Source organism: Gadus chalcogrammus, chromosome 18 (assembly GCF_026213295.1).
Source record: "Gadus chalcogrammus isolate NIFS_2021 chromosome 18, NIFS_Gcha_1.0, whole genome shotgun sequence".
NCBI lineage: Eukaryota > Metazoa > Chordata > Actinopteri > Gadiformes > Gadidae > Gadus > Gadus chalcogrammus.
In genome coordinates, this window is record NC_079429.1 from 22289875 (window position 1) to 22312402 (window position 22528).

Here is a 22528-nt window from a genome sequence, read left to right on the forward strand (position 1 = left end):
AGACAACTACTGTGTGGACACTATAAAGGCGTTCTGGAATGCCTTTATAGCGTCCACACAGTAGTTGTTGAATCGGTTAGTTTCACCGACACACACACACACAGACATACATAAACACACCCATATTCAACTAAGAACATAAACAATTATGCAAGACACATCCACATTTTTCATGCTTGTTCTGGCACCACAAACTTATTTATCATCATATTCGGTTTTGTAGTCTGTATTTTAAGGAGATGGAAGGATGGACAGTCCAGGATTCTGCGCGCAGTACTGTACGTACACTGCCATGGACAATGCCACAAGCCAAATAATCAACGTGGTGAATGTGGACAAGCGTGAGAATTCGCGGAAATCGACAAACATGGAGAAGGTGGCCTTTATAGAGACATTAGACACGCTGAAGCAAGATCAATGAGTTCTGCACTGATGCACACAGCCAAATATCAGCCCTATTCAGTAAGTGTTTCTGTAGATACATCTAATTGGGGTTGGAAAAACAATGTATGATTTTTAGAATTATTGGAAGAAAAACAATAACAACAAAACAGTTGGCAATTACACTGAGATATTATACTGTGTATTTTTGTAATCATTATTTTCCAGACAAAAACAAAGGGCTGTACAAGGACAGTGGCGTCAAGCACACGCTGGACATGTGGCACGGAGCCAAGAATCTTGGCAAAAAAATCCATGCTGTAAATTACTGCTATGTCAAGATGGATTACTGTATTTGTTTTAGAAATGTCATATTTGTTAGTTATCATTCTGAAGCAGAATCATTCTCTTTTTTTCAATTTCTAGGCCAGCCTCCAAAAAGGCTGTTCACTGTTACTTGTCCGGAAGAAGGATATCTGCAACCACTTTTGGTACTGCTGCAAGGCAGCAAATACAGTGGAGGATTTCTGGGTATGTTTTTCACTGTAATTTCTATAAGTAAGTGTATTGTCAATGTATTCAAATTATACATTATAACAATTTTCTTTTTACATATTCATTTTAATTGCCTATTCAGGACATGTGGACAGGATTGCTACACCATGTCACCGGAGAACACCAGTGGGGACTTGGCGGCTGTTACCATGGCCCATTGGAGGAAAATAGCAACAAGGAGCTTATTCCAAAGGGAAGCACTGCACACCGCAAAATCACAGAACTGATCATGGATGAGAGGTGGTCAAAGACGATTCCAAAGTACTTGACCTTTAGGTAATGAGTCAGCCTTCAATATAATAAGCTTTTGTTCAGATGTGTTGTACTAGTAACATTTATTATTGTACAGTACATACATAATGGCCTTCTACAGAATGACAAGAAATGCAGCTCTTGTGTACTTTGAGATAATAGATTGAAACTACATTACTATTTAGTAATAATTGTTTTTGCTGAAGTTATGTAACCAATCATATCTTTAATTTTTCCTCCCTCTCTGATGCCAGATCCACTGGTGCCCTGGAGTGTTTCCATGCACACGTTCTGATGTACGCATCAAAACGAAACGCCTTCATACCACCTGTGTATGCGGCCCGAACACTTTTAGCTGCCCTTGACTACAATGAACACTGCAGCCGACCCTACTATGTGAAGGCAGATGGCAAATACAGGTATGTTGATGTTTAAAACACAAAAAATCATAATTCTGACTCCCCCATGAACAGATAATCAGTAGGTTTGGTGTGTAATTGGGTGCTGGTCCAAAAAATCATAGCAAAGCAAAAACCTTTACAGCAGTTACTTATAAGTGTGGCATTTGCAATAAATAAGATTGCACAGCTGTGCAATTGTATTTGTGGAAGGTATAACCCCTAGTAGTGAGTGTTGTCTGATTTTTTAGAGGATGTTGAGGGTACAACGACAATGAGGTCAAGTCTGAAGTCTGTTTGAACATTTATTATTTGAGGAATTCAAAATACACCCTTTATATACTATATTGTTCCTTGATAGTCTATATATCTTTTGTTTATTCTCCTTATAAAGTGAAACACATCTGTTAGATAACACCTGTTAGATTGTCCATAAACGCATAATCGGTAGAAGATAAAGTTAAATCTTTTTATCTGGCTAGTAATACCTAACTTTGCAATTTTGTCCAATGTTACATTTTGATTTTTATTACTCTCTGTCAAGGTGAACCACTCCCGCAAAAGTAGAAGACAACCTGCACCAACCAGGGCTTGTCCTGGCATCAAACCTGCCGTCTTGTCTGAAAGGACAACCAGAGAACTCCGGATCTAAAGCAATATTTTCAAAATGTAGCCTTATGTAATTGGTTTCCATAATGTAAGATATGTGTTTTTGGGATCACTGAATTCCCTCAGTAACATTTTAAAACATCCAAACTTTTTTTCATAAAATCAAATTGATTCTGAAGTTCATACAGAATATGTGGAGAAATTTAACTAAGAGGTATTCTGTAAGCATTCAGTTGAAATTCAAAGAATACACTTCCTGTGCTGGCATCAAGGGAAAATATTATAATATTAAGATTTTCTGCACATCAGATGTAATGGTGGGAACGAAGCGCAGGAGCAGCAATAAGTTGTGTGTGATTTTCTGCATAGTGTAACCAAAGCATAAGAAAAACATATGATGTAAGTAAAGGAAATGGCAGTTCGACATTTTTAAACTGTATTGACTTAAATTGACTATAATTGGAATTTCACAGATGTAAATCAACACAACAGAGTAAATAAATATGTATTTTTAATTTAGAAATATGGGTCACTAACTATGACCAAAATATACAGTAATAAGACAGTACTATGTACATAATTCACAGGGCAGGGTATACTGGGCTGGAGTCTATTCCTCATCTATACCATTTCGGCTAGGGATAAAACCTTTGTAGATCCCATTGGGGTCTGGGTATTTTTCACGTATTCTCCAAACACAGCAACTTGGTATGACAACTCTGTGGCCTTGTCCAAGTTGACCATATTGCCAAATGATATACTGTCTATATGCAGAAAAGCGGAACTGCCTGTGGCTTTCCCCCGGTGTTTGTGCATCTTCTAATGCTCGGGAGTCATTCCAGATGCGTCTAGCCATGCGGAGGACCCCCGCCTGCAAGATGAAGGCATCCATGTGAGGCAGGACAGAGATGCAATTTTCCAGCGTTTGTCGGCAGCACACCTTCTCAATGTCTCTAATCATCTGCCTGCATCTGCCACAGACACACCACTCTGGTTGCCCGGGTGTTCAAATAATTTGGGAATCATCCTGAACCTGTGAGTGTGCCATCAGGTCAAACAGCATGCTTGGGTCCCTTTCCAGGCAGGTCAGAAGCAGCTCATGAGACTGTGTGATGTCTAGAGCTTGAATTCTAGCCTGAAATAGTAGATATTTTCATGTCAATGGATGTTGCAGAGGTCATGATTTTTAAAACCAAATAGAAATATTGGCTGCTGGACATCTAATCCAAAGACAATAATAATAAGAAAATACTAATATGGTGCTGCTCAGCGGCAATCCTCTCCTGCTGAAATTGCTGAACTCTGAGTAAATCATCATGAGTAAGAACAGCAGGTCCACGTCCCCGGCGACCTCTTGCTCTTCTTCTTGCTCTGTTAGGAACATCTCTGCTGGTTCCTGGTCTCTCATCATCACAGTCCTCTCCACCCTGTGTCACACCACGGCCCCTCCTGCTTCTGCCTCGGCTGCCTCTAGAAGGGCCTGTTCTTTTTCTGGCTGGTGCAGGAGTACCTCCTCTGCTTGTTTCCTCTGCCTCCACAACTTGTTGGCCTGATGTATTTGTTTTTTTTTTGTGTTGTGGAAAACCACGGCCCCTGCCTTTCATTCCCCTGCCATGGTTTCCTCTGCCTCCACTTTCAGTCCTTGCTTTCTTCCTCCTACTTGAGGTGTCTTTGCCTGGAGAATCGTCATTATCATCGTCATCATCATCAATATCATCATATTCCTCTGTGAAAACTTCAAGGCTGTAGTCAGGATCTACCACCAACATGTAAAAACAAAGACAGAACATGTTTTACTTTATAAGAATATCAGGGTGAAGAGAGACACAGGAACACTTTCTGAAAATACATGTTTTGCATATTTATTTATTTTTTTACTATAAATCATATCTCTGTGAAATGATTGTAGTGAGATTCGTGAGATCAGACAACATAAGCTGTATCAAGTTTGAAGCATTGAGTTTAATTCAAATCAATGGTTTCTCGCGAGCAGGGGTGGGTAGTAACGCGTTACAAGTAACGCAAATGAGTAAAAAAGTACTTTTTTCGGACAAGTACTTTTCACGTTCCTTTTTTAAGTCTGTAATTTTACTCTTACTCGAGTAAATATTTGATTTAGAATTCTACTCTTTACTCAATTACATTTTCCATCGTGCCTTCATTAAAATGAGTATTTTGATAAACATATTATCTTCGTTGACTGTAATACAAGCGTACACGTTAGCGATGCCCCCTCCCTAGATTGCAATATTGCAACCCGGTATCACGCGATTGCGTGCTCATGCGCACAAACGTTAATCTATTGAAGCGTGTTCCAGAGTACGATAGTCCGACTTTTTGCGTGCTACACAGAACGAAATGTAAACCAATGCTTTCTGAATGGGAGTGTTGTCAGACAATCAACGTGCTACACAAAACGGTACGAGAGAAAGAGAAAGAGAGAGAGGCAGGGACAGAGAGAGAGAGAGCGAGAGAGAGGCTTCAGAAAGGGTGTGCGCAGATAGTACAGTGCACCCTAGTTATGTTTATGCCAAAACCACAAATGCTATATGTATATATATATATATTGCCTAATTATATATATTGGCTATATATATGTATAGGCTGTATATATAATTAGGCTATATATTATTTAGCGTGTAATGAGACAATCAATAGCCAAATTGTCGAAGATGCCCGAGAATCTCCGGGGATATCAGGGATATCAGAAAGACGTCATCTCAAGCGGGAGAGAACGTTTGCGGTGCTGGTTTGTGTCACGTAAGTACAGTGCCGTGTTCCAATACCCGTACTGTCCGTACTTACTAGCCAAAATTTGAGTACGCAGTATGTTCCAATTCAGATCCGGCGAAAAGAAGTATACTTCAAGGACCCGGATGCCGTATTCAAAACGGGCTAATCGTGAAGTGTGGATCGAAGGACACTCCCCGTACTCAACGGCAGCCAGTGGTGGACTGGGACAATAATTCAGGCCGGGAATTTGATGCCATTCCAGGCCACCCTTCTCATGCAGACCACCATACCTCTAGTTGTGTATTCTAACACTATTTGATAGTTAAAAGAGATTTAGGAGTGACCGATGAGTTATCTATTTGAATATATGATTTTCATTGAAAACCCTGTTTTCAAATGTTATAGCAATGGATGAATACTCAAAAAATATAGAGGACAGCAGCCATAGGATACACAAATGTACAAAGCAAGACACACAAAACAATGGGCCTATATTTGTAAAAAGAGAGACAAATACTAGCTTGGATGTTCAATAATTAACTTTACTTTCAAGCATCAAACATATAAAACATTTATCAAAACTGGAATATAATAATTTCTTTAAATTTAACAAGCAACAATGTAAGAACAACAAAGAAGAACTTAGAATACAATATTCACTCATTAGTGTCAATAAAGTAGATCACTAAGAGTAACCAGTCAGCGATTATCCCTAGTAAACCAGTAGGCGGCGCAGTAGCTCACTGCTCTCTGCCATCTTTTCAATAATGTCATCTTTGTCAAGGGCCATTAGAATCTCCTTCTCTGTTGCCATCAGCATGAATGCTTCTAAGTTCTCTTGATTGAGAGAGGTTCTCAGGCGATTCTTCACAAGTTTCAGAGTAGAGAAGGTCCTCTCACAGGCCACCTGTGAGACTGATAGTGTGAGGATGAACTTGTAGCCCAAACCAATGATATGATATGCATCTGTGAGCAGATTGTACTGTGACAGGAGTAAATAGCAGCATACCAGGCAGTTTTTACAGGTTGAACAACTTGTGCTCACAAACTCCACACTTTCATCAAGATCCTCTCCAGAGTCATCACTGGTGGTGGCAGCCCTGGTGTTGTACTCCTCTTGTAGTGATTGTTTGAGTCTTTCCCAGTGTTGTGCAAGGCTGGTCAGTTCAGCCTGCAATGCTTCAACAGTGGCACGGTCATCAAATTTCAACAAGCATTTGCTGAGCTCCTTCATGGCTGTGTTTGGAAGGCCCTTTTCTCTGATTTCAGGAAAGCGTTTAGGATCCATGCAGGAGACATCTGCACAGAGCACTGTATTTGCTGCATAACGATGGTGGATACTTTCCACAACAGTGTCCAGTATCACATTGTGGATTTTGATTTCATAATTTTTGTCAGCATTAGCAATGAGGTCATCTTCTGCCAAATCACCTGGCCTTCTCTTCTTTTTTTTTTGTTCTCTTCTCTGGCAGAGCAGTTTGAGCTTCAGCATCACGGTTCTGCTGTTCTTCCAGAATGCCATTGGCCCACTCAACAAAGTTGTCTGCTGCCTTCTTCACACTCTGAAAGTCTCTTGCATACTTTCTCAGATTATCCTCTGTTCCAGTCACAAGGTGTTGTGCTGTCACAAAATCTATCCCACTTGTTTGCAAATATTTCGAGAGAGGGGATGTGTTCTCAAAGATCCTGAGATAAATCTCAGCTGTGAGAATCGTCTCATACCTTAGCAGAGCATCTTTGTACCCTTGGGCCTTGCTTCGGGTAGAAGGTTTTATGGTCATGTCCTTTTCAATTTTCTCCATAGTGATGATGACATCTGTGTAGAGTGCCTGGTTGGGCTTTGCAAAGCCTCCGAAGACTTTCTTCAATGCTTCATCTTTAGCCCACCAGCGTGTTTCACCAATGACACCTAGCCGCCTGCGTCTCTTGTCCTCAGTGGTTTCCTCCCATAGGTGCATGCGCTTATAGGAGTCTCGAATTAACACTGCAATGTCGTTCAGGAGACAGAAAAGGGATTCGCTTGCAACAACAACCCGAGTGGTGTCACTCAGCACAAGATTTAGGATGTGTGAGTAACACCAAATGTGGACTTGGTTGGGAGATACTTCTGTAATCAATGCAGAGAAGCCTCTGTATTTTCCCTGCATATTAGCTGCTCCATCTGTTGCATTGCCAATGCAATGTTTGATGTCTATGTCCATCGTTGCGAGTGTCTCTTTTACAAGGTCCACAAAGTACTGTCCAGTTGATGACTCACAGTCAATGACAGCAATGAGTCTCTCATGGACAACAGTAGTGACATATCGCAGAACTACTGCACATTGGTCTTTGGATGTCAAATCCTGTGTTGTGTCCAGTTGTACAGAGAACATCCCTGCCCTTTTCACTTCAACAGCAATTGTCTGCTGAATCAATGACCTGATGACTTCAATAACTTTATTTACTGTCGTTTTGGACATCATTGTTACCAATGACCCTCTTCCTTTACTTCCCATCTGTTTTTTACTCTTCTCAATACAATCCTTAACGTGCTCTTGTAGGCAGACATCATATTTGCTCAGCAACAAAATTAGTTCAAGAAAGTAGCCATGGTTGCTGGCGATGTTTTCCAATGTATACGCAGCTTCTTGGCTGTGTAGCTAAGCCCGCATTTACCGATAACTTTTACTACATTTATGACAAGTTCCATGACCTGCCTCCTCTTTCTGATCTGCTCTCTTTGAATATACATTTGTTTGTCACTCAAAAGGCTACAAATGTCTGCCCTGCTGGCTCTGAGAAAAAAGGCTTCTGCACTCTCTCTGTGAGTCTTGCTTCTCTCATGCTCCTGTACCCTCTGATGGGCATGTTTCCAATCATGCATCCCTCCTTTGGCAAATGTACTTTCACTGGCAGAGGGTTTTGCAAATGCTAGACATACTGAACAGAACAAGGAGTGAGTTCCTTCATTGTATGTCAGCCATTTTCTGTTGGTGCCATCTTTGGAATTGAATACATTAGGGATGATTCTTTGAGTGGTTTGTTTTGGGTGGTTCTTAAAAAATAAGTCATAGTCCTTGGGCTGAGGGCGGGCAAAATAATCAAATTAATGTTCTGTTTTCTCCCTTTCATTTTCTCCTGTGCTGGACTCTGAACCTGTCTCTCTCTCCCTCTTCCTCAACTTCAACGTCTGGTTGCTCTGCAGAATGAGATTGACAAGTATAGCCTGATTATAAACTTGTATTACATATTATGCAGTCATCAATTGTATTCTTCCTGATTACACTCTTACTGATAGTTTCATTAATAAATCACCTATTAATCTAAAAGCATACTCTGTGTGCTCTTAAGTGGTACCTGGGAGGTCCTGCTCTGTTTCTGACTGTGTACCAACACTCTCCAGTTCTGCAGGAGCACTTGGGGTACCAGTGCTGCTGCTGGTTCCTTCTCCACCTTTGCAAGGAAAAACCCAAGAGCAGGCCATGTTTTAAGTTTATTGCACTGCTGTTTACATTCAAACAATGTGTATTGCACACACAAACCAGAAAGACAGGTGTCTGTGAACACAGCCTATAAAGTTTATAGTCATACCATATAGAGCCTGTATATATTATTATGATAGTCAAACTATCATTTATGGTGCAGAATTACAATAAAGAAAACTGCCACAAAGCTGCAGCCTAATAGATTAAGAGTAAACAAAAAAGCTAGCTGTATTTAATAATGCTTTATTATTTCAGCATGTATAAACTATCCTGTAGTGGCTCAAACATTATGCAACACATTTTTCATTCATGTCTAGGTATTCTGGATTGATTGTCGGGCCGTGTGCCTGTGTCAGTGTGTGTATGTGTTTGTGTGTGGAGGGGGCTGTGTTGTAAACTCTGAAACCACCATAAGAAATAGTAGGATCTCTTCTTTCTTCTAGAAAAAAAGTTTGATTCTACCCTTTTCCGTTCCTTAGTAATTGGCATTAGCGCGTCTTTCGCTTCGCCATTTAATTCCTATTATCGCATCTCTTCTTCGTGTAATAAAAACTGATAGCTCATCCTCAAAAAGCACTATAGCTGTCCCAAACGATTATTTTTCTAACGACTAATCTAGCGATTATTTTTTCAATTAGTCGACTAATCGAACGACTTTTTTTTTTTTTTTTAACATGACAAGTATAAAAGACAAGTATAAAATCCGAACCCGACAAAGTCTATTCATATTTCATAATATTGTAATGACCACGGAAGAGGCAGTGAATGAAGTGATTAGACAGCTTAGATACCTAATAAACCGTTGGAACACGCAAGACCGGTCACCATAGCAACGCTGGTAAACAAACCCTCGGAGCTCGGCTTTTGGCCGAGTTTTATACCATATAAAGGAATGAAGACATTTAATGGTCCAAATATTATTAATAAATATTCGAATATATTCGAATATTAATATTAATAAACATACAAACTTTTATCTTTAGTATACTACTGCGACTGCTTGATAAACGAACATTCCAGGTCGGGGAAGGGGGAAAATCAACAGAACTTGCGGTGGTTTGCGGCCATCCTGAACCAGAGCTCCCGGGTGTTTTCTTTTTAAATGCTTGTGCATTGCCGTAGTGCTGCTGTGGTACGCTAATGTAAATTTGCATAGTCTGCAAATAACCACCTTGTTGGGAGCGTTGAGAGTGAAAAAATCCCACACTTTTGAACACCTCAGTCGTGTTTTTTTTGCTGTTGAAGCCTCTGTGCTCCCGCTACTACTGCTTGCCGCCGCCATTATTATGATTAAACGATTGGCGACTAACGTTCTGGTGCATATTTACCGCCACGACTGGACTGGGGGGGGGGGGGGTGGGTACGCGACTAGTCGACGCAGATTATTCATGTCGACAAATTTTTGAAGTCGACTACGTCGACTAATCGTCCCATCACTCACGGGGTGAGTTCGGCATCAAACTTTTATTTACAACTAGCATGATGCTGCTATTGACGTCTTAGATGTCAATAGCGGTGAACGAGTTGATGGACTTAACCCTTCGTGAACGATAAACGCAATGAAAGCTGTATAGTTTTTGACTGACCTTCCCTTCTGGTGAACATGTCACTTATTTTGCAACATTTTGCTCCGTCTGTGGCGAGGGCTTTACGTTTTCTGTCCCTCTCTCTCTCTGCTCCACCTTTCCTCTTTTTCTGACTCTCCATTTCTCTCGACTACTGGAATGAAGACAGCGGAGCTAATTGGTTGTTGTGTTACGCCGACAGGTCGCCGAGCGGCGTTATTACGTAACTAGATGGATCGATTTGATTGGCCCGGGCGTCAGTCACTCAGTCCGGTGACTGTTCAAGTCAGGCCAGGAGGACCATCAGGCCACCGGGAAACGTCCCGGTGTAAGTTCCATATTGGCTCGGCTACCAGATCGGCTCGGGGTCCGTTGTCTGCTGATTACGTCACACAATACGCTATCTACAGCAATAAGGTCTTTTATGGCTTAAATTAAAGAGCCTGTAATGATCTTTCATTTTGAACATAGACCATTCCCAACCTATCTGTATGGATAGTTTTCTTCTAAAAACAAAACATCCCTCGGAATCATCTTGGCTGTTAAGATAAGCCGTCCGTGTTGCCAGATTGGGCACATTTTCAGCCTGATTTGGCTACTTTGAATCACGTTAGGCTGGAAAAACGGGATATATGCCCAATCTGGCAACACAAACCGAAACTAGACAGACCTACTCGCTCACACATGTGCTCGCTGTGGTTGCTATGACGACAGCCAGAGCTACAGCACAAAACAGCCAATCACAACTGTCCCTTAGCAGCCAATCACAATGTAGCCTACGCCCATTCAAGCGTACAGCCAATGATATTGTGTAACGTAATCAGCAGACGACGGACCCCGAGCCGATCTGGTAGCCGAGCCAATATGGTACTTACACCGGTGCTCCCGACGGCCAATCCGCCACTGACGGCAGCCATCTTAGCTACGTAGCGAAAGAGGCGGAGCCAGGCTGAGCCAAAGTCGGCGCATTTCCCACATAGTCTGCATTAATAGAGTCATTTTGTAGTTTTTATAGTTTTTATAGCTGCTAGGCGTAAAGAGTTCACCGTTCAAAGCGGGATGTTTATTGCGGGGGAGGAGCCACGGCGGCAGACGTGATCGTAATTTCCGGTTAGTGCACCACGGAGTACTCGACTTGGAACAGCACTCACATCTGAAAAATGAACGTAGTAGACAGGGCGGATAGTATACTTCCTTTAAGTATACTCATGGAAGTACGGGTATGGTCTCACGAAAATACGTGACACTGTCACGTTATTTAATCTATTGAAACGTGATCAGGGACACGTAGGCCTATTTTCTAAATTTTGTATTTCAATTGGAAGTAGGCTATTTGTTGTGTCACTAAGCATGACTTCCAAACGAAGGTTCTCCCTAATGTCCCTTATGGAGCTCCGTACAGATCATTCATTGTTGAAAATTGTCTGTGATAACTAACAAATGACAGCTTTTGGCCACCCGTTTCTACTTAAAATTGTCTGTGATAACTAACAATACGACAGCTTTTGGCCACCCGTTTCTACTTTCACCTTTGATACTGAGAAATTGTGACAATACACGGATATATTAAATGCAGGTGCGCTGCTCTGTAGGCAAACCGCGAAGGAAAAAAGGGTAGCTGCTTCATCTGTTCTTTTTAGAATTGTATGTCTTGATGTTTATTTTATCTAGCCATCTATTCTCTTGTTTTTGGCTATGTGAATGAACGTCCGCGTCGATGCCTCGATCACAAGTCCAGTGTCGCGAGCGGACGTTGCCATGACATCTAGAAATCATACCGTATTTAATGGGTTGTAGTGAGTGTAACATAATTCACCTACAGTATTTTGTTATGTGTTGTTCTTTCAATTGTGTTAGGCATGTCGTTTACTATCTTGGTGGTTCAGGGATCGCTGTCCCTTTTAAGGATTACGAGCGTCTCATGACGTCAGAGCCCATGCGGGATTTGTTTACCTTCAGCACGTTTTGATTTCCTGTTTCTCTCTTACTAAATAAACGAGTCACACAACTGTGTGCTCAATGTGCGAAATTGTATCTCTCACTTATGGCAATTTCCACAGGGTTATCATTAATATTGATGTGTAGGGGTTGTTTATAATTCGTGAATAATATTGTTTAGACCACGGTCTGGGGGAATACTCTGATTCTGATTGGCTGCAGTGCGTGCATTAACTCCTGATATAGCCCTACAGACACCTGCTAAGTAGTTCCAGTCAGTGTTTAGATTCTCTGCACGAGCCCGAGCCCGACGCGGGCCAGGTCGGGCCGATATTTCCCACCACTATACTCGGGCCGGGCCTTTGATGAGCGTTTTTATTTTTATTTTACCATTGGTTTATTGGCCTAATCTGAGGAGAAATCTATGCCATAAACAGAAATATTATAGGCCTTTATTACACGGGTCTTCTCAATGCCGTGGAACGCTCCGTTCATGGGTAGTAGTCCGGTGACTTGTCTATCCCAGCGTCTTCCGTTGCTAAGCGACGTCACCGTCTTTGCGGACAAATTATTTCTCTGCTGATCAACACTACGAATGGCCAATATACTTGTATCCCCCCCCCCCCTTAAATAAATACTATGGCAGAATTATTATTATTATTAGGGGTCCAAGCCAACAGGTTGGAACCCTATTGTTTTTGTAAGGATTTTTTTTTTTTTTATACTTACCTCCCTAAAAGTGCGACCACGCCCATTTGCGCAAATGGGCGTGGCCTATGCCAAAATATGCAGCAGACTCCAGTGAATCTGGGCGTATAACGTTTTGGACTGTGGGAGGTTCGGTGTGGGAGTTATAGCCCCAAACGCGTATTCCTTGGTATAGCGCCACCTAGGGACCGGCAGGTCTGGATTTTGTCGTCTTCTTAGTCCGAACAGATCTGGATCTAGTCATGCAATTGGCGTGTCGGCACCATTTACGGTTTGGGCTGTGGTCGCACTTTTAGGGAGGTAAGTAGAAAAATAAAAAAAATCCTTACAAAAACAATAGGGTTCCAACCTGTTGGCTTGGACCCCTAATAATAATAATAATTCTGCCATAGTATTTATTTAAGGGGGGGGGGATACAAGTCTTTTGGCCATTCGTAGTGTTGATCAGCAGAGAAATAATTTGTCCGCAAAGACGGTGACGTCGAATTATATTGCACATCCCAGGGGTACATGTCTTGAAGTGAACCGAAATTGTGCAATGAAATACCTCATTGGATTTGTTTTATTTTATAAACTTGAGTAGCATGAGTTTAAGTTAGCCCAATGTATAACACGTCTGTTAGCTTAGCCTATAGCGCTGTCTGATATAACTAAAGCAGAGTCCTGTATCACATCAAGCTATTCTCTGCAATTGATCAGATCCTCTGTATATATTATTTATTTTTATTTGTGTTGTTGTGCTGTCTTGTTCTGTCTGCCCATGACACTGTGAAGCGACCTTGAGTATGAGAAAGATATATTATTATTAGATCTAAATGTAGTCTAGTCTTGTCGGGCTATCTCAGCTTTAAGTGTGCTTGTAACAGGGTTTAATGAAATTATTAATGTGATGGATATCCTGGATGCCACATATGTGTGCATACCAGTGGCGGCTGGTGGTTTTTAAAGTGAGGGAGGAAGGACTGCGCGCTTGGTTGCCATTGGCCTGCTTGCACTGTTGGTGTATGGTGGCATAAGAATGTGAGACTCAAGTTGTTTCAAGGTGTTTTGGTGAACTACAAAATAGCAGGGAGGGAGTTATGTGAATACAATTTATACAAAGCCACCAGTGGCATCACTGTAATTTGAGAAGGAAAGGATGCAAAGCATATTAGTCAAATCAGGCCTACTATTGATTTGTAAAAGTAAATAAAAAAATCTGGGCCTATCATTGGGCCTAGATCGACGGGTGTCAAGATCACGTTGGTGCTCACCAACGTGATCTTGACACTTGTGGCGTTTGGTTGCCCTATCAAGATTTTCCACATCAGTGAAACCATGAACAGCCCACGTTGGAGATTTGCTATTATTCATAAGCAAACAGGGCCAGCAATAAAGTCGATTGCTTGTAATGCTACCAGTAAGCCATGCGTACCTAGCAAACCATGTAGCACTCACAACAATGACGTTGCCATTACTTCTGGTCACCTTGATTTTGGGAAGTGGTCTACCTCTTTCTTTGGTCGCTAACTTAGCACTGTAACTCAATGAATGGAATGCTTTTTTTAATAAGACGTTAACAATGTCCTCCGTTTCCAATGTTTCCATTGTACATTTAGGATCTCGCTATCGCAGATTTCACTTGCTCTGCGTCTCTTACTGAGCACCGCGGCAATGCAGACCGGGTTTGTTATCGACAGCGTTGCCAGATTGGGCAGATTTCCCGCCGAATGATAATTTTTCCAGCCTAACATGGTTAAAAGTAGCCCAATTGGGTGGGAATCTGACCAATCTGGCAACGCTGCTCAACATCCAGGGATCCTGCTTATTGGTTCATAAGGCAGACGGATAGATTTTTGCGCGAATCAGACCCCTTAAGGTCCCACCCACTCAGAGGAGGACTTTCCTCCTCTCTCCCATTGAAACCCATGTTATCCACCGGCCGCCAGTACTTTCGGGGAAATGAATGGGAATCAACGGAGGGCGACGGAGGACCTTCCTCCCTGAAGTAATTGTCAATAAGCGATAGGGGGTGCTAATGTCCCTTTACCCAGGGAAACGAACATTATATATTCAAATGCAATAAAGTAGTCATATTTAAGGGCATTAATTCATTACAATAGTCTGGGCATCTACATTTTTTATTCTCAACAATGTTAGGGAGGATCTTCCTCCCTCTCCTCAATGGAGAAGCCTCCACTGGTGCATACAACAAATATTACATTATATGTGTCCTATGTGTCCTAATGGTCGTTTTTTTGCTTGTGCTTTAATTACAGAGGAAGCACCCAGGGAAAATGCAACACTACCGAGTGTGCATGTCAAAATCCAAGAACCAAGACCCCGAAATACTGGGAATGCAGTGCAGGCCAAACTTCCTGCAAGGATGGTAGTTTCCCAGATAAATGTGGACAAACTCATTGTTAACCTTATCTGTGATGCAATGCTCTCCTTCTCCCTTGTTGAGTCTCCATCCTTCAAAGAACTCATTACAACACTGAGCCCTACATCTTCAGTGATGACAAGGAAATCTCTGAGGGGAAGAATCAATGTGGCGTGTGAGGCCATGAAAACTAAGTTAAAGCAGGCACTGAGCTGCATTGATTACGTGGCCACCACAACAGATTGCTGGACAGCCCATCATCGCAGCTTCCTCGGCGTCACCTGCCATTGGATTGATGAGGTCAGCCTCCAGAGGTGTTCCGCTGCCCTTGCATGTCGACCCCTAAAAGGGTCACACACATTTGATGTCCTCGCGTCCACACTCGATGATGTGCATAGAGAGTACCACATCCAGAACAAAGTAGTTAAAACAACTACAGACAGTGGATCTAACTTTTTGAAGGCCTTTAGGGTGTTTGGTGAGCACTCCCCTGAGCTTGAGGACAACGACGGGACAGATGATGAGGATGATTCTCAAGATGTTGACTTTCACAACATTGCTAGTATACTAGATGAAGATACCCAAGACGTTCTGCTACCACCACACCAAAAATGTGCATGCCATTTGCTTAATCTGATACAGGGCTCTAAAGTGCGACCAATTTGGTCGCACATGCGACCTAATTTCTCAATGGTGCGACTAAAAAAAATCTGAGGTCGCACCGGTGCAACCAGCCGTTCAAAAAGAAAAAAACTCTGCGACTCTGAAAGGCACATATCATGGTCCAAACCAATCAGAGATAATGAAGAGCGGGACCCCCCTCTGATTGCGACCTAATTTCTCAATGGTGCGACTAAAAAAAATCTGAGGTCGCACCGGTGCAACCAGCCGTTCAAAAAGAAAAAAACTCTGCGACTCTGAAAGGCACATATCATGGTCCAAACCAATCAGAGATAATGAAGAGCGGGACCCCCCTCTGATTGGCCGTGGTCCAGATATTCCTGTTTATTCTACTTCATTTAAGAATGCTCGTCAGAATTTTGCGATTTTCACTGGCTACAATATTGCATCTGTCAGTTGTCAAATTTGCTGAACAAAATGTTAAACTTCAATAATTGTTCAGTCAACTTATATCGTGCATTTATTTAAGCTCTCAACAGCATAACCATACAGCTTCGCCACATCGGCGGGAAAACACGGCACACGCAAAGTAGGCTACATCCATGGAATCAGCCGTTCAAAACCAGTCTGCATGAATCGTATGACAACTGGATGGCAGGGGATGCGGACAAGGTATACACCGCAGGGGAGAACATGAGAGCCCCAGCTCGCCGCATAGTAGCCTGGGTGCTTTAAGCATGGAATAAGCTGGATACGGAGTTGGTGAAAAACTATGTGTGTGTGTGTGTGTTTGTGTGTCACTCTGTTCGAGCCTGCATGAGAGTTCAATGTTGTCATTAGCTGTTACGTCTTTCTGACCCATCGCAGTTTAAGGCCGACCTGGGCTGTTCCACTTCGGGAGGGGGCGCTCAGTTACTCCCCTCTAGACAAAACGGAATTGGTTGCGACGTTGACCCGGCGCCGCCCGAAACGTTAACGGGCCACCGGGAATTCTCCCAACTCTCCCGATTACCACTCTGCGTGTTCGTGCGTGCGTGCGTGCGTGCGTGCCTGTGTGTGTGTGCAGGCGTTATTCAATTGCCTGGTAAACATATAGGCCTACGGTAATATTCATACTGGTTTAAATAATGCATTTGATAGTAGGCTATTTCCCATCGTTGCCAAAGATCAAGAAGGCCAAACTACATGAGTTGGCCATCAGAGGGGCATGTGACTGCAATTGAGGATAGTCCATAAGACCTGGAGCCATGAGATGTTCAGTTTGAAGTTTCAGTTTAAAACACTTGCACTTTTAATTTAGATTTTCTTTTTATTTCATTTATCTTCAGATGTTTTAAGTTTAAATTGCAGCTCAGTGAAGCACTTACAGCACCAAAATGTTTCAGTGAAATTACCTTTCTTGTGCAAATATTCAAATAAAGAACATTAGGTTGACCATATTCTTAGTTCATCATTTACAAGTCAATATTGCCTACATGGACAGCTATTTAAAAAACGTGAACCTGTAAAACTGCAGTGTTGAATGCGATATGGTCGACAATTTGGGTGCACCTAACTTTTGTGCTGGTGCACCTAAGAAAAAAAATTAGGCGCACCAGTGCAACCAGTAAAAAATGTTAGTTTAGAGCCCTGTGATAGCAACTGCAGTCATGTGCGTAGGAGCGGAAAACGAAGCATTCAAACGTGTGTACCGTTCGACATTCGCCAAATGTTCCGCTCTGTGGAATAAAGTTGGCCGTTCTAGCCAGGCAGCAGAATTTGTTGAACAAGAGTGACCTCCAACTCATCAGGCCCATTCCCACACGTTGGAATTCCACGTTCCTGGCTGTTCAGAGGTTACACCGTATATTCAAAGAAAAAGGAGAGGACGCCTTGAGGAATGAGTTTAGTCATTGACAACAGGTTCTGTTTACCTTTCAGTGGCGCCTGCAACTAGCTTGTATTGCGTCCCGACGGCCGCGTGGCCGCTAGTCTCGGTCTGGAACTTCCCAAGAACGTCAGGATCACCAAATTGCAGAGAGTTCTTCAAGGAAAGGGTTCAAATCCGGGATAGCTTTTAATAGTTACTTATTTGGTAAAGTATTTCGGTATGGTAAGTTATACTATGGAGCAAAAGGAGAGGAAGCGTGTTGAACACGTGTGAGCGATATAACTTTAGCTACTTCGAGCCACGGGCAAAGGCCCATGACTCTCTGCGGGTGGGGGTGAAATCTCTGGCCTCTCCATTTCGAATCCACCGCTTAGAGGACGTCAAGTGGGCGTGGCCTATGCAGTGGGCGTGGCCGGGGTGACGTAATGGCTCCGCCCCTGTCTAAAGGTGAGCTAAAGTAGTTATTGCAGCTTAAGTGTTCGATCCTGCTTCCTAGTGGCTATGTGAGGGTAATGCAGCTTGTGTGTTTGAATCTGCTTCCTAGGGTCTATTTGGAGGCAGCTTATGTTCTTAAAATACGTAACAGAGCAATAGCAGAAGCACAGTTGCATCATTTCTGTGATGCCAGTGAAATGGGGCATGGCTCAGCATCTTACCTCTGGCTGATGAACACCAGAAGACAGGTGAGCATTGCTTTTGTCAAGGGAAAGGCCAGAGTAGCGCCACTTAAGCAAACAACCATACCCAGGCTGGAACTTGGAGCTGCAGTCTTAGCTGTGCACATCAACAAGATGCTACAAACAGAGCTAGAAATCAACATGGAAGAGCCTGTTTTCTGGTCTGACAGCATGACAGTTCTTCAGTACATTGCCAGTAACACCAAACGATTCAAAACATATGTGGCAAATCGTGTCTCCATCATTCGAGAGCTGTCAGAAGGGGCACAATGGCGGCACATAAGTTCCAAGCTAAATCCAGCAGATGCCGCATCACGGGGCTTGAAGGCTGATGTATTCCTCCAGTCTAAGTTGTGGATCAATGGCCCATGCTTCCTCTCCAAACCTCAATCACCATGGCCAGGAACAATACAAATGGATGGAGTTCTTGACGACGACCCTGAGGTCAACACCAAGATTTCTGCCAATGCCGTAGTGCTGAAAGACAGTGAATGTCCCAGAAGTAAGCTTCTGAGCTATTTTTCCAAGTGGACAGACCTTACGAGAGCTGTAGCATGGATACTGAAGATAAAAGAGCTACTTCTTCCGCTGAGAGGACAAAGAATGAACACAACCCAAGGTCAAGCTAAACAGGAGCGCAAACTGAAGCAGCAAGTAAAACCAAACATTCCCAAACTGTCAGTGAGCGATTTGGAGAAAGCGGAAAAAGCCATTGTCTGTTTTGTGCAGAGGCAGTCTTATCCAGAAGAAATCGAAGCCTTAACTAAAGGCACTTTGAAGAAAGCAAGCCATCTGTACAAGCTGGACCCTGCAATGGTGGATGGAGTCCTGAGAGTTGGTGGTAGGTTGAGCAGGTCGGCTCTCCCTGAAGAAACGAAACATCCAATGATTCTTCCAAAAAGCAGCCAAATCTCTACGCTAATTCTGCGTCACATCCATCATAAAGTTGGTCATGGGGGTAGAAATCACATGCTATCAACTCTCCGGCGCCACTTCTGGATACCACATGCCAACTCTGCCGCCAGAACAGTCATTGGAGATTGTATGACCTGCAAAAGACAACGACAGCAACCTGGTGAGCAAAAGATGTCAGACCATCCTGCGGACAGAATTATTGCAGATCTGCCTCCATTCAAAGACGTTGGGATAGATTACTTCGGCCCAATGGAGGTGAAAAGAGGACGAAACGATGTGAAGCGATATGGCGTCATATTCACCTGCTTAACATCACGTGCAGTCCATCTAGAAGTGGCCCATACACTCGACACAGATTCGTGCATAAACGCCATCAGGAAATTTGTCTGCCGCAGAGGTCAAGTAAGAGAAATACGGTCTGATAAGGGCACCAACTTTGTCAGTTCTGACCGGGAGTTAAAGAGTGCCGTCAGAGACTTAAACCAAAACAAGCTGCACCATTCTCTCTCACAGGATGGAATAAAGTGGATCTTTAACCCGCCGTATACAGTAGAGCTCATCAGGGAGGAGTCTGGGAGCGGCTGATACAGCAAGTTAAAAGGGTGCTTTAAACAGTGGTAAGGCAGCAAGTGCTGGACGACGAGGCCCTACATACTGCATTGTGTGAAGTGGAGGCTGTGTTAAATGACCGTCCAATCACCCCATCTAGTGGTGACCTAAATTACCTGGAGGCCCTAACCCCAAACCACCTCTTGCAGCTCAAAGCAAAGCCACTTCTACCACCTGGCTTGTTTACCAAAAACGATCAATATGCTCGCAGGCGTTGGAGGCAGGTCCAGTACATTGCTGACCTGTTCTGGAAGAGGTGGGTGAAAGAATACCTCCCACTAATGCAAGCACGTCAAAAATGGAACAGAGCAAAAAAAAAGCTTTGCTGTTGGAGTTGTGCTTGTCATGGATGAATCAGCACCCAGAAATTTGTGGCCATTGGGGCGAATTATAGAAACCATGGCCGACTCCAAGGGATTCGTTCGTCATGTCCGGCTGAAGACTCAAACCGTGGAGCTGGAACGACCCATCACCAAGCTGTGCCTTCTTTTGGAGGGGGCTACAGCTTAAACATCGATACTTAAACTGATACACTGAAGGCTGGCACACTACATTTCTCATAACGCATATATTCCCTTGCATTACACCTTTTCCCCTTTTTTGAAGTTTGACCCCTTGCATACACAAACTTCCCTTTTTTCGTCTTTTTGAAGATCAAATACCTTATTTTGCCTTTTTTAATGGCTTATGGACTGATAAAGAGACACTTTAAAAAGAAAATGTTTGAAAAAAAAAAAATGCATGAAGTAACTGATGTCAGTAGATTCTTGTGTTATGGCTATATATTTTTCCCTTTTTGGTTTTTGTAATTAGTTGCTTAGCAATAATTAGGGGCCGGAATGTTACAGCCATCCTTTACCTTAAGTTAAATACGTGTGTATTAATGTTTATTGCTAATGTTAAATGTTAATTGAGTGATTAGATGGCAGGGGGCGTGGTTTGTGCCACCTGTAAATGCACTCGAGAATGGCAGCCCCTGGTGCAGACACTGTGGAAATATATTATTTTGACCACTCTAATCTAAGTGTTTTCAAGTACCTTAAGCTTTTCGTTAAGTTAAGAGTTTATTTGATATTTTGAAACCCTTTTTACTCATTTTTGGAATAAATACTTCTTGGATGGAAGAAAACTACGTTTTGGAGTGCGTTTCTCAAACACCACAGTTGATGCCCCGGAGGCATCAAGCGACTCATAAATAGTAAATCATGCGCATAAATACAAAATGTAGGAATAAAATGGAGCACACTGCAATCTCAGAAGAATTCATGGGTGAAAAATGCAGGAACCCCTTTAATGTAATAAATGCACATATTAATAAATACATAAACATGGTAAAAGCATGCAAGAAATATTAAAAACACACAAGATAAAAATAAGTGCTGGCAGATAATGTGCAAAATAGATAAAACTGAATAAATAAATAAATAAAATGGTACATAAAATAAAGATAAATAAGACATAGTAAAACCATTCACACATTCATGCTATCCTTTCACATAAAAATTAAGCCTACAACGGAATAAATGGAAGGGTAAAAGAGGTGGAAGGCCTCAATAAATCATGTTGTCAAAGGAAGCACACAGTAAGGATAAAAACGTTGACGCGACGCCATGCAGGAAATCCCCAAGGAGGAGTCCCAGGACGTCCCAGCGCCCCCAGCAGCGTCCCAGCGCGGCCCCTACTCCCTGATGTTCAGGCCGAAGGGGGGAAGGGTCTTAAAGGTTGGGTATGGGATTTGCGAAATGCCAGCAGATTTTGAAAATACACAACTCAAATGGTCCTACCCCCTCTCCTTCAACGCTGACTCTGACTCCACCCATTCCAAGTTCATGGACGCGCAATCATGCACGAGCGAACACAGATGCGCGAGAGCGAGTCATTTGCTAGTTAGCTAGCTCCAGTAGCTACCGCAGGATAACAACAAACAGAAGCTTTCTCTGGGTCACGAGGTTTGAGTACGTGCACGAAGGGGTCGCGCGCGGGTTGCGGGGGGGGGGAGTGCAGTACGACCGTTTGATTGACATACTTACTGTCCAATGCAACTCGGTGGCTCTGGAAATCATTGGCTGGAGTTATTCGAGCCCTGCCCATTCCACAGATGATTGACTTGTTTAATTTTCATGTTAGTACTTCTAACTCAGTGGCTGTAAGTGGTTTATGATAAGGATTTCAAGTAATTTTGCAAAAATGGCCAAAAAAGCAAATTCCATACCCAACCTTTAAGCTTTGCTATCCATCTATGCTCCGCCGCCTTCCTCTGTCTATCCGACCAGCACGCCTTCATCTCCAGCCCAGTGATGAATAATGAGGTAATGGGGTGTGTTTGGAAGTGTTGGACGATTTGAGTGTTGAGTGAGCCTATGTGTATAGTATATAAATGCTGTTTAAGTCTGGTGAGTATAGTGTGCTTTGTTTCGCTGACAAAAATGATGTACATTCGGAGCATGTGATGACGTAGATGATGTTTTTGTCCAGTATAGTGAGTTTTTGCGGAATAGTTTCGGAGGTGGAGGCGTGCTGGTTCCTCATGACCGCCAGCTGCTGAAAGTGGCTTTGGTGTGGAGAGGGGGCTCCTCTGATATCTGTGGGGAAGTGGGCCGCACCAGGACATCCTGGTGGTCCTGGTTTTTCCTGTAGGCTGATATTATTTTATGATTCTGGAGTGTGGGATTGTTGAGTTGTGCGCGTGTGAATGCGTGTTTCAGTTGGAGTTTGTATGATGTTTTGTGTCAATGTGCTGATGAGGAGTATGATGCGTGTGTGTGGCTGCCGCCCCTGAACATCTCCGCCCCTGATGTCAGGGTACCCCTCGAGGAACCTGTTGGGGAAGACCACCTGACTCAGGGATCCAGGCCCTCCTAGTGGGGGCCC

At 43.0% G+C, this 22528-nt stretch overlaps 2 protein-coding genes and 1 long non-coding RNA gene across 5 annotated transcripts; 2 read left to right on the forward strand and 1 right to left on the reverse strand.

Annotated features, from left to right (window-relative positions):
* The first annotated feature begins 628 nt into the window (after positions 1 to 628).
* On the forward strand, positions 629 to 1604 carry LOC130370861 (uncharacterized). Its single transcript, XR_008893117.1, has 3 exons — positions 629 to 912; positions 1019 to 1212; positions 1443 to 1604. It is a non-coding gene; the product is annotated as an uncharacterized LOC130370861 (long non-coding RNA).
* Positions 1605 to 5033: 3429 nt separating this feature from the next.
* LOC130370855 (zinc finger MYM-type protein 6-like) lies at positions 5034 to 10820 on the reverse strand. Of its 2 annotated transcripts, XM_056576363.1 has the most exons (3): positions 9979 to 10820; positions 8265 to 8360; positions 5034 to 8106 (listed from the first exon to the last, which is right to left on the reverse strand). In XM_056576363.1, exon 3 carries the CDS (start codon positions 7421 to 7423, stop codon positions 6356 to 6358), a length of 1068 nt encoding a protein of 355 aa, XP_056432338.1. In that variant the 5' UTR covers positions 7424 to 8106; positions 8265 to 8360; positions 9979 to 10820; the 3' UTR covers positions 5034 to 6355. The 2 variants fall into 2 exon arrangements, with proteins under 2 accessions (XP_056432338.1, XP_056432339.1); XM_056576364.1 differs by lacking the exon at positions 9979 to 10820 and having other exon boundaries at positions 8265 to 9212.
* An 86-nt stretch (positions 10821 to 10906) lies between these two features.
* LOC130371471 (uncharacterized) lies at positions 10907 to 20637 on the forward strand. Of its 2 annotated transcripts, none has more exons than XM_056577257.1 (2): positions 10907 to 11177; positions 14862 to 20637. In XM_056577257.1, exon 2 carries the CDS (start codon positions 17969 to 17971, stop codon positions 19631 to 19633), a length of 1665 nt encoding a protein of 554 aa, XP_056433232.1. In that variant the 5' UTR covers positions 10907 to 11177; positions 14862 to 17968; the 3' UTR covers positions 19634 to 20637. The 2 variants fall into 2 exon arrangements, with proteins under 2 accessions (XP_056433232.1, XP_056433231.1); XM_056577256.1 differs by having other exon boundaries at positions 10907 to 11067.
* Positions 20638 to 22528: the final 1891 nt, after the last annotated feature.